A 12,066-nucleotide genomic window follows, 5' to 3' on the forward strand; every position below is an offset into this window, starting at 1 on the left:
AGCTGCTACACGACGAGGCGGCCCCAAGAAGGGATGAGCAAGACGCATGAGCCCCGGCGTCGACCCTGCTGTTTGCTTTTGAGCTAGTTCGTTTGTTTGGCGAAGCTGTATGCCGCAGCATGTAATACCTTTAAATCTGTACGCGTTGAACCTGAGGGCTTTATTAATTTAAAGTCGGGCAGTCCATGCCTTTTATCTAAAAAAAAAAATCTTCACGCACACGGCGAGCTAGCCATGCATGGATTTCGCCTCACTTGGACAGAGCCTCGTCTCCGCTCACTCTGATCCGCTAATGCATGCACGCTCAGCAGACGCGCGCTGGCCGAAGCGTCAAGCCGCTGGTGCACGCCAGCGTCCAAAAACACAACCTCTTTTCCTCGTCACCACTCACGGACACGGACAGAAACACATAACGAAAAGGCGGGAGAAGTGGCTTTAATTTGCTTCCACGGCTAAACCAGCACGCGCCTTGGAATCGTTCGTTCCGACCCCCACACGAGACGAGGAGGCCGCCACGTACCTCGCCCTCCCGCTCTAGATCTCTCACTCCATGCCGCGGAGGCACATAGACAACGCCACTGCTCGCTCGCTCGGCCTCTCCCTCCCAACCCCCGGTCAAATCCATCCTTCGCAGCCAAGCCACGCTCGCCTTTTCCGCACACAAGCCACCCCATCACACCCCCAAATCGCACGTAAACCAACCTTTCTGATCGATCCATCCGTCACACCGCCACCCTCCTCGTGCTGTTGTCCCCTGGTGATCACGATCGGAGGGATCGATCACGCGGGCGGGTGTGGAGATGGGACGGAGGTCACCGGCGCCGGCGCGATGGTGGCGGTGTGCTCTCCTCCTCCTGGCGCTGGCGCTCGCGGTGGCGGATGGGAGGTTCGTCGTGGAGAAGAACAGCCTGCGGGTGACCTCCCCCGCCGCGTTACGCGGCGTCTACGAGTGCGCCATCGGCAACTTCGGCATGCCGCAGTACGGGGGCACCATGCACGGGGTCGTCGTCTACCCCAAGGCCAACACGAAAGGCTGCAAGCCCTTCAGCGACTCCGGCCTCTCCTTCAACCCCAAGTCCGGCGGGCTCCCCGTCTTCCTCCTCGTCGATCGCGGAGGTGAGCGAGACGACGAACCCATTTCCTTCCTTCCTCGGCTGTTTCTGTAATTTCCTTTCCACTTGTCAGTTGTCAGATCGAGCGATTTGAGTTAATCAGTACACGTGCGTTTCCATTTCGTCCCAGAAAGCCATTCCGTCTACATGCATGAATTATTTAATACACCTACTTTCTCCTTTTCTTTCTTAGATGTTATACGAATCCACACGTTTTAAATTGGAACCTAGATTTGGTCCATCGTACTGTATTATGCATGGGTTATCTCTCTTTTCTTTATGTAAAACATGGATTGAATCGTGGCCATGCTCTTTGACTGAATACGGAATACTACGCCCTGTTTTTGCTACACACAGTTGTATAACTGTAATTCAGTTAGCACTGCAGGGTTCATTAAAATTCTAGTTAAATATGTTTGAATGTAGTTATTGCGCTTTGACCATTGAGTGAGTCAGGGGATAGAACTTGCTAATTTGGTTGTCTGACTGATACTGTTCAATTGGTTGGTATGGATCGTTCCTTCTTTTTGGGCATTTGCTTATGTAACTTGGTCCCGGTTTCTGACTAACTACCACCTTGTTGCTCATGTTCTTTTTCTTTCGAGCAACTGGCCGGAGCACTGTCTTTTCATTGAGAAGAAATTAGAATATGTTCAAAGGTGGTCTTGTTTCGAGAGGGGACACGCCGAAAACCCCTGACGTTCATGTTCTTTGAGTGGAGATATGTTTGTCAGACACACTTCTATAACTATATTCAGTTAGCACTGCAGGGTTTGTTAAAAGTTTAGTTAGGTATGCCTGAATTAGTTATTGTCCTTGGGGTGAGTCAGCGGATAGAACTTGAAAATTTAGTTCTCTACTTTATACTGTTCACTTTCAACATATTTGGTAGCATATAGACATCTCTTCAGAAAATATTTTCCCTATCTTGCTATAAATAATAAAGTTTTCAGAGTTTTTTTGGGGGAAATTCTTCAACTGATAATGTCCAAAAGAAGAGAATCGCTACTTTTTTTTTTAGATAAAGGAGCATTGCCCCAGCCTCTGCATCAATAGATGCACACGGAAGAGAATCGCTACTATAGTAGTAGATTTTTTTTTCGAAAGGGAGGATGAGACCCCCAGCCTCTACATCGAAGAGATGCATACGGCTCTATCTCTACTATCACACTAAGGGTTTTAATTACATGTGTCATGATACTATTCAGCCATAGTTGTTCAACACGTATCATCTTAAATTTGTTATCCCAGTTATCATCTTAAATTTTCTTCCTCTACTTCTTCAATGTGTAATCTCAGTGACCAATATTTTCGATCATTTCCCAAAATATGGTGTTCTAATTCTCTGTGATGTGCAGACTGCTACTTCACAACCAAGGGATGGAATGCGCAAACAGCTGGAGCTGCGGCAGTTCTCGTCGCCGATGACAGAGCAGAGCCATTGATCACAATGGACACTCCAGAATCTGCTGGCAAAGAGCACCTAGAGAACATCACCGTCCCGTCAGCACTTGTCTCCAAGAGATTCGGCGACGACCTGAAGGCCGCTCTGGAAAACGGTGATATGGTAAATGTGCTGCTGGACTGGAGGGAGTCTCTGCCCCATCCCGATGAGCGCGTGGAGTACGAATTCTGGACGAACAGCAACGACGAGTGTGGAGCCAAATGTGACATGCAGATGAATTTCGTCAGGAACTTCAGAGGAGTCGCGCAGGTCCTTGAGCAGAGGGGTTACACCCAGTTCGCGCCTCACTACATCACTTGGTATTGTCCTGAAGCCTTCGTCCTGAGCAAGCAGTGCACATCGCAGTGCATCAACCATGGGAGATACTGCGCTCCAGATCCGGAGCAGGATTTCACCACCGGATATGACGGAAAGGATGTCGTGGTTCAGAACCTGATTCAGATTTGCTTGTTCAAGGTTGCTAATGAAAGTCGCAAGCCGTGGTTGTGGTGGGATTATGTGCATGATTTTGCAATTAGGTGCCCTATGAAGGAGAAGAAGTACACACGTGATTGCGCTAATGGTGTCATTAAGTCACTTGGTGGGTCAAGTTAGCTGTACTCTTTTATTAGTTACTCCATTGTTTGCACTATGATTTCTTCATAACAAGCTAACTGAAAATGAAAATTAACTCGGCCGTTTATTTGTCATGTCCTTTTTTTACAGGAATGGATATTGACAAGATTAACAAATGTGTGGGAGACCCTGACGCTGATGAAGACAATCCAGTGCTTAAAGCAGAACAAGATGCTCAAGTAAATCTTCATAAACTCATAAGCCATACTAAATTCGTTACTCGTTACCTAGTGACATACTAATCTTCATGCCTTTTAACCTTCAGATTGGTCATGGTTCTCGAGGGGATGTTACTATACTACCGACTTTTGTCGTTAATAACAGACAATACAGAGGTTCGTCCATTGTCCTATGGTACATTTGCTTTCAGGTCAATATTATTTATGTTTATGTTTACTTTTTTTATTTTAGGTAAGCTGGATAAAAGAGCTGTTCTAAGAGCAATATGCTCGGGATTTGAGGAGACTACCGAACCTGATATTTGTTTGACTCAAGGTTTGTGAATTTTTACATCTTAAATAAATGAACCTAGATTTTTTTTTTCAGGAATTATAATTTTTTTTGGTTGCATATCTTCTATATAGATATCCAAACAAATCAATGTTTGGAAAACAACGGAGGTTGCTGGCTGGACCATAATAGTAATAATTTTACTGCATGCAAGGTACAACTTTATTAGGGAATGCTGCTGAATTTCTTTACCCCTCAACCGCTTCTTATGCCTTGGGGTACACATTTCAAAATTTATTGGTGATACATTTTAGGATACCTTCCGTGGGCGAGTTTGTGAATGCCCAATTGTAAATGGTGTAAAGTTTGTTGGTGATGGGTACACACACTGTGAAGGTATAGTTTTGCAATTTACTTGATGTTGCGTTGGGAGAAATTATTTCCATTAGGCATGAGTGCCGTTACAGTGAAACAAAATGGTTCTCATAGGACCCTTGCGATATATTCATGCTTATGTCTAAGATGCTTTGGTATGTCAGCTTCTGGTGTTGGTAGATGCCAAATCAACAATGGAGGCTGCTGGAAGGAAACCAGGAATGGGAAGTCTGTCTCTGCTTGCTCAGTAAGATCATTTCTTTTAGATGTCTTTCTTACAGTTTTCTTGTGGTTACTGTGTTTGGTTCAAAACTGATTATGGAAATTTACAGAATGAAGTGGCTAAAGGCTGCAAATGTCCACCAGGTTTCAAGGGTGATGGCATACACAGTTGCGAAGGTATTATTGTTAGGAAATATATTATTTTGCAACCTTCTTTGCAATATTTATCCATGTTTATTTAACATGCTTCTATATGGATATGAATCAGCATTATAATTGTTGCAAGATTGTTTTCAAAACATATGTGGAAAGACTTAAGTGTGGCAGAGCCAGTGATATCTGTCATAGATGTTCATTCATCCTACAAACTATATATAACAGTTGCTCAACTACTAAACTTTTGAGCTTTTTAAGTTCATTTCTTACACGAAATTTATCTTTGCCTGGCACTTGCATGCAGATATTGATGAGTGCAAGGAGAGACTTTTCTGCCAGTGCAAAGGCTGCAGTTGTGAGAACACATGGGGAAGCTATGAGTGTGGCTGTGGTGGTAACAATATGCTATACATGAGAGAGCATGACACTTGTATCAGTGAGTTGCCTAACCTGAACTTTTTTGGAGCCTCACTATACGGATGGTTCAGTTATCGACATATTTTCAGTTCTCTATTCCAAATTGTTCGTAACATAGACTGCCCCCTAGGCATCCTGGAAATGTCTGGAACAAGGATTTTTTCACTTCAAACAGTAGTTTGTCTTTGACGCACTAATCTGACTCCTTTTCCCCATCACTGTGCAGGCAAAGTTGCGAGTTCATCAGTGGGCTGGGGCTTCCTGTGGGTTGTTTTCTTCGGCCTCGGTTTTGCAGGAGTTGGAGCATACGCTGTCTACAAATATCGGCTACGGGTAAACAACTATTCACCCTTCTAATGATCGAAGATAATTGCTACAGTACTACTTTGCAGTACAATAGAAATTTATGGGATGTGAGACTCATACTTTGTGTTATCGATACTGTCATTCCAGAGTTACATGGATTCAGAGATCCGCGCGATCATGGCTCAGTACATGCCTCTGGAGAACCAAGATACATCGAGCCATCAACGACCAGTGGAGCACGCTGACATCTGAAATAGCATAAGAGCTAGTCGCATAGCGTCGGTGGTCATGGTCTGGACAAAGAGGATTGGTTCCCCAAATAGCTTATGATTCCGAAAGACCCTCTCTCATTTCTTCTTTCTGAAACTTGAAGAACAGGTTAGGATCTCACCAGAGTTTAGCCAGCGTCCTTGGCCCCTAGTCATAATTTTGAGCCTCTGGTCTTGTTCTATATCCTGCGCAAGATAACATTGTGTAAATACCGCTGTCCAGACTAACTCGTCTTCACTGTCATTAATAAAGAGACCAGAAGAGAAGAGTATTTAGCATACTGCCCGGAAAAGAACATTTGGGACTTTCAGCCCATGAAGAAATGGTAGCATTTGAAACTGAATTTTTTTACTCCGTCAGGTTCAAAATAATTACGCCAAAATAGATGTGTCTACACTAAAACATGTTTAGATACATCAGTTTCTGAAAAATCATTTTGAATAGGAGGGAATACTTCTTTTTTTTTATCGAAAATCCTCAAAGAAGGGCTATAATCCAAACAAAAGAGGGGCTAGCGGGATAGTCAGGGAAAACAAAGAAGTGAAGTCAGGGAAATGTAGTTTAAGTATCCTGTTACGTACGACAATTTATTAATTTACATAATTATTGTAGACATTAAAAAAAATGATTTGAATTTTATTACACCATAACTTTGCCTGTGTAGTGTTAATTCGTAACATAAATTTGCATTATGCTAAATAATTTATGATATTTTAGGCTTAATCATATGGTTTGGAAGAGGTAAAGTTAGGATAGTGTAGCTTCTCTAACTTTGCTAGTTCAACTTAGAAGATCCTGTTCTAGCTAGCGGACAGTTCAAACTTCAATGATTAGGGAGACGAATGAAACACTTGTCTTTAACAATTGGAGGGCCCGGGTGTTTTGGCGCTCACGAGCATGTGCTCTCGGCTTTTTAAATGAGTTTTAAAAGCATTTGAAAATGTAAAAAAACGATAATTTTTGTGTGTAGATATCAGCATTCTTTGTGCTCACAAAGCTGTTTCACAAAATACCGAAACTTTTTGTGTTGTGTGTAAAAAAAAAAAAATTCGGTGCTAAAAAGAGCTTTTTACGAGATATATTTTTTATGTTTTTTTTACGTTGGATACAAAAAATGCCGTTTTTTCACGAAACTTGATGTGCGTTCATAAAATATCAAGATGTACACACGCATTCGTTTAATCGAATTTTCTAAGAATTTAAAATATTTTTTACTAGTGGCAAGAGCATATGCACCCAAGATCACAAGTGAATTTTAGTTACTTCTGCAGGTACTGCCTGAGGTATGGGAATGCAGAACTTGATCTCTTCTTTCAGCTGCACCTGGATCTCTCGTTTGCAATGCATGAGTTAGTTTCAAGTGAAGGCACAGCCCTGTCATGTTACAGCCTTATTATGCTGATGACACCCTTATTATTATCAGGGCTATCCCGCAGCATGTGACCAATCTAAAAAGGATTTTGGACGATTTCACTGCGGCCACTGGTTTGGCCATCAACTTCCACAAGAGCACTTTCGTTCCAATCAAGATGAGCTCCGCTGAAGCCGCTCAAGCTGCCGAAAATTTCGGGTGCGCTGTCTCCTCCTTCCCCCAAACCTATCTCGGCCTTCCGCTATCTACTCACAAGCTTCGGTTGGCAAATTTTGCCCCCATTATCTTGAAAAGTGACATGCGCCTTTCCGGCTGGAGGGGCAGATCCCTTCCCATTGGGGGGCGTCTTCTGTTGGTCAATTCTGTCCTAACCTCCATGCTTGCCCACGCCATGAATGCGGGGCTCCTCCCCGCTGGGGTTGTCGAGGCCATTGATAAGCGTAGACGTGCCTTTCTCTGGACGGGTGAAGAAACGTGCAACGGTGGTCAATGCAAAGTTGCCTGGACCGACGTCTGTGCTCCCAAAAAGCAAGGGGGTTGGGGGTCATCTCCTTACCGGCCCAAAACTCCGCTCTCCTTGGTAAATTTCTCTCTAAGCTGCACTCTGCCTCCGATGCTCCCTGGGTTGCTTGGTTCCGTCGCTCCTATGGGTGGACTGATAATCACGACATGGGTGACCGCCACTCCCTGGACACCTCCATTTGGAAGGATATTCTTGCCGGGTTATCTACCTTTCGCCTCATCTCCAAAGTGTCCGTCGGAGATGGGAATTCCACCTCTTTCTGGCTTGATCTATGGCTTGGTCCGGCCCCCTTTCATGAACGCTACCCCGCCCTCTTCTCTCATTCTATTCGCCCTAATGCTTCTGTCTTCCATGTTCTCCACACCGGCCTAAACTCCAACCTTGGCCCTCGCCTCTCTCATGCCGCAACGGGAGACCTCCTTGCCCTCACTAGCGAGCTTGGCTCTGTAGTGCTTCGCCCGGTTACCCTGGACGCTCGTGTGGGACGCCTCACTAACAAAGGACTAACAAACAAAGATTTCTACACCAATTCTTTCAGGCATCTGCAGGTGGATGATCGTGCAAACATGGTTCTGGAGAACTGCTGCGCCGCTGAAATGCAAGGTCTTCTCGCTGGCTCGCTCGACGACGACGCCTCCCCACCAACGAGCGCCGCTTCCGTCACACCGTGGCCTCCTCTCGCCGCTTGCCCCTCCTGCCTTGCTGACGAAGACACTGATCACTTGCTGATTCGGTGCCCTAGGGCGCAAGATGTTTGGAGCTTCTTCCACCCCGACGCTACTCATCTCAGCAATGCCTCGCTGACTGACGTGTTGCAGCTCCTCTTCCGAAGCTTCGAAGAAGCCACTGTCAACACTGCTATTCTCTGGAACATTTGGAAACGAAGGAATGCCCTCGTCTTCAACAATGTTGATGAAAGCCTTCCCCTCGTTGTGAAGAACTGCGTTCAAGATGTTCGGTTGTGGGCCTACCGCTGCCCAAAAGAAAACTCTAGATGCATTCTAAATTCGTGGTGTATCACGTATGATCCCCCCTGAGCTTCTCTAAATCCTAGCTCTTCTCTTGTCCTCTAAAAACTTGTAATGGACCACTGTAAATTTTGAGGTTTATGAAAGGTGTTCAGGCTGGCGTAAGCCCGCCGTAGTTCGATTCAAAAAAAAAAAAAAAAAATGTTACAGCCTTACAGGCTGGCGAGTGCAGCGAGAACTATGATGATGCGCCATGCGTGTATGGAATAATACGGGCAGAATTATACGAGGAGTAGACTGGATTCGATTGCCGCATCCGGTGGTGCTCTAGTGGCGGTGGACCACGAGGAGGATGAGTGGATCCATGATTCCTTCCCAATCGCAAAACAAAAAGAGCAAGGCTTGGCTCGGCTGGAGCAGGCACAACGCGAGACCCGGGAAACGGTACCCCTGGCGTCCAGTCGTTTTGACGGTTGGGGGTTGGGGACGAACGAGCAACGGGCGTTGCCCGCCCGCGTGGACACACGTACCGACTACTGCTAGCCTTTTCTGGCTTTGCTTTGCCGTGGAAACGTTTTCGGATTAGACACCAGTCCATGACGCAGATTTTTTTACAGATCGTCTGCTTCGTTTTCTTCGGCGGTTCTATTCTGTCTGCGCTCTGTGTCTGTCACAATCGCTTCCCTACCATTTTGCCTTTGGCGATCCAAATCCCGATGTCGATTTCCCAACCACCTTGGCTTGTTTAAAACGGTAAGAGCATCCCTAGTGGTTCCTCTAAACGGGCGTGTATGTCAAATATACACGATGGAAGGCATAAAAACGTCTCCAGCCGAACGTGTATACGGACGTGCAAATTATCCACGTCCATCCACGAGGCTACTCGTCGTGGAAATAAACACGACCAAGCCACGGTCGTGGAGACGAAGAAACAGAGGCTGCTCTCTCCCGCCCCGTCCGGAGCCGAGCGGAAGAAGACGCCCCAAGATCGCCGGCGGCCAATCCCCTCCGGTAAGCTCTCTCCCACCCTCCCTTTTTTCATTCCCGCCTGTAGAGAAGAGGCGCCGGCCGTCGGGCGGCCTCCGCACCGCTCGCCAGATCTGGCGGCGGCGGCGCGAGCCATGGAGAGGGAAGGGCGGGTAGAGAGGGGCTGCGGCCGCCGGCTGGGGAGGTTTGGTGAGCTCCGGCCGCGGGCCTGTGCGGCGGTGGCGGCCTGGGCGCGATGGAGGAGGTGATGGGGCGACGGCCTGGAGGGCGGCGGCCTGGGGCGCGATGGAGGAGGGCGCGATGGGGCGACGGCCTGGTGCGTGACAGAAGAGGGAGATGGGCGCGGCGGCCTGGGGAGGAGGGGCTGGAGGCGGTGGGGGTGAGCGCTGGAGGAGGGAGATGGGCACGACATTGGCTGGATTTGATTCCAGTGAATGGATGTGAATGGATTTGATGTTGGCTGGGGCTAAAATAGCTGTGATTTGATTGATCTACAACCTGATGTGTAGAAGAAGAGCTCTCTGATGAGTAATTTGATGTTGGCTGTGTGTCTTTGTTGATTGTTTGGAGATGGCTGGTGATCAAAGTTTATTGGACATAATTGGTTTTGGTTACTCACAAACACAACCAGAAAGTCCAATTGGAGAGCAAGCAACCCCATCAACTCAGCATCAAGCAACACCATCAACGTTTGAAAATATAGCCGTTGGAATATACACGTCCTGATTTACACGTCCTGATACACGTTCCACTGAAAAACTGGGAGATGTTAAATTTAGCAATGTGTATATGGACGTGTATATAGAGATATACACGTCCAAATTTGCACCTTCCACTAGAGATGCTCTAACAATATGCAAGTGCATCGGCGCATGCATGCCATGTGCAGAGACCAAAAGCTTCACCACAGAAAAAAAAATGAGGCAGTTGGAAATATTAGCATTTTTTTACCATGATCTCATCCATGAAAACAGTTGATAAACATGGCTAACATAGTAGAAATTAAACTAGAGATGCAAATGATCATTGAATAGGTAAATACTAGCAAATCTAAATAACAACTTGCTACGAGCAATATTTATGCAGCGACAAGACTAATAAAATTACTAGAATAAGAGTTTGAAGCATGATCTGATAGGTACGAGGTAAGATCACATCCGGGAAGGTGTCGCCACGAGCAAGAGAGCCAAAATTATACTCGGCCGGTAGCACAATCAAGCATATTTAGAAGAGTTAGGCTGCTTTTGAGGAGAGATTTTTATAATTTTATTCCTCTATCCATTTATGGGATCGGTAGGGTGAGGTTTCGACCGACTTTTACTCTTCTAACTGATTATAAGGTATCAGTTAGAGATGCTCTAAGCGCATATTTAGGGATTTATACGCCTTTTCATTCTCTTTTAGATTGCATTGCAGAGCCTAAGTGAACCTTCAGGATACTGAAACCTGTACTTTGTTTAGTTTGGCAGAAAAAAAGGATCTTGAGAGACTGCTTTCTCAACAAGTTGCTAGAGGACATGCAGCTAACAGTACTACAATGTTTGTGCGTGCATACCACTTACCACAACTATATTTGGGCAGTGGATCTAAAAAACCAATTTTTGGGCGGTTGCACTTGTTTATTTTATGACGGCATGATGCACTTGTTGTTGTGTAGCAGTGTTCTACTACTACTCTTTCTCATCCATCTATGTGAAGGTATTACATAATACCTTTGTTAAGATCTTTCAGATACTCCGTATTACAAAGTGCGCTCTCAAAAAATATTATGACAAAGTGTACTAGATATATAGTAAAGTAAGTCAAAATGTTTCTAGATATGCATTTAAGGAAAAAACAAAAATTGTAAGTTTATCTAAATTTATTAGATATACCTATAAACTAAATAATGTTTGCATATATTTAAATTCAGATAAATCTAATACTCCATCCATCCTATGAAACTTATCCGATATTTGTCTAAATTTAGATGTATGTAGTAGTATATATATACGTCTAAATTTTAACAAACTTCCAAAAGATGGAGGGAGTAAAACATAGGTAGTATATATATCTGAACGGGTGGGGAGCGGTGTGACAATCGAGAAAGCAGTCCAATCGTGACTGTGCGACTAACAAGTAACAACATCTTGCGTAAGAGGAATCAGGGAGCTGACAGTGCGGCACGCCATGTCGGTCGCTGCAGATAAAGGGCATAGCAAAGTGATCTTCGCTTCTGACTGATTGTCTTGATCCAGGGACAAAATTCTCCACATTTGGATCGCTCGATGGTGGGCGCGGGTGGTGATGAACATCAAGAGTTTGGTGGTGACCTTTCCTTCAATCTCCTTTCGACATGTTAGACGGTTTCTTAAAGAGACGGCACACGTTCTAGCAAGAACTTGTGATGTTTCTACCCTAGGTTTTATTTATGATTTTGCATCTGATTGTATTCAGTAAACTACGTGATCAATAAACTGTCGTGTTCTTAAAATTTGCAGGACCCCACGGCGGAAGATGTCACTCACTCTTATCCGTTCATTTTTCTTTCTACATGAGATGCATCCGCAGTTTTCCCGTCTCCGTCAGGCGATTGTTTAACCATCGCTTTTCTTTTGCAAGTGTCAATCTGCATATCGGTGGGGATTCTAAAATGACAGCGACTCCTTGTATCGCCATGGCACACTGTACATTAAACTAGCTGGTCGACTCCGAAGGACGGAAGCGTGCGACGCGGAGATTCTACATGGACGTGGGTGTCCGGTCTTATCACCACTGACCACTTCCTGTTTGAGATTCGTGTGGTTTTTCTTGCACAAACAACCTGCACTTGTACAACTTCCCTCCTC

At 45.3% G+C, this 12,066-nt stretch overlaps 1 protein-coding gene across 1 annotated transcript; it reads left to right on the plus strand.

Moving 5' to 3' along the window:
- Positions 1-511: 511 nt before the first annotated feature.
- On the plus strand, positions 512-5,666 carry LOC127331500 (vacuolar-sorting receptor 1). Its single transcript, XM_051357679.2, has 12 exons — positions 512-1,116; positions 2,471-3,157; positions 3,283-3,371; positions 3,458-3,527; positions 3,604-3,687; positions 3,777-3,856; positions 3,957-4,038; positions 4,182-4,264; positions 4,350-4,416; positions 4,700-4,831; positions 5,039-5,145; positions 5,266-5,666. Exons 1-12 carry the CDS (start codon positions 801-803, stop codon positions 5,368-5,370), a joined length of 1,902 nt encoding a protein of 633 aa, XP_051213639.1. The 5' UTR covers positions 512-800; the 3' UTR covers positions 5,371-5,666.
- The last annotated feature ends 6,400 nt before the right edge of the window (positions 5,667-12,066 follow it).

Source organism: Lolium perenne, chromosome 2, assembly GCF_019359855.2.
Source record: "Lolium perenne isolate Kyuss_39 chromosome 2, Kyuss_2.0, whole genome shotgun sequence".
NCBI lineage: Eukaryota > Viridiplantae > Streptophyta > Magnoliopsida > Poales > Poaceae > Lolium > Lolium perenne.

Coding starts and splice junctions, on each gene's coding strand:
- LOC127331500 (XM_051357679.2), top strand. CDS start 801: ATGGGACGGAGGTCACCGGCGCCGGCGCGATGGTGGCGGTGTGCTCTC. Junction 4,265..4,349: donor AGTCTGTCTCTGCTTGCTCA/GTAAGATCATTT, acceptor GGAAATTTACAG/AATGAAGTGGCTAAAGGCTG. Junction 4,832..5,038: donor AGAGCATGACACTTGTATCA/GTGAGTTGCCTA, acceptor ATCACTGTGCAG/GCAAAGTTGCGAGTTCATCA.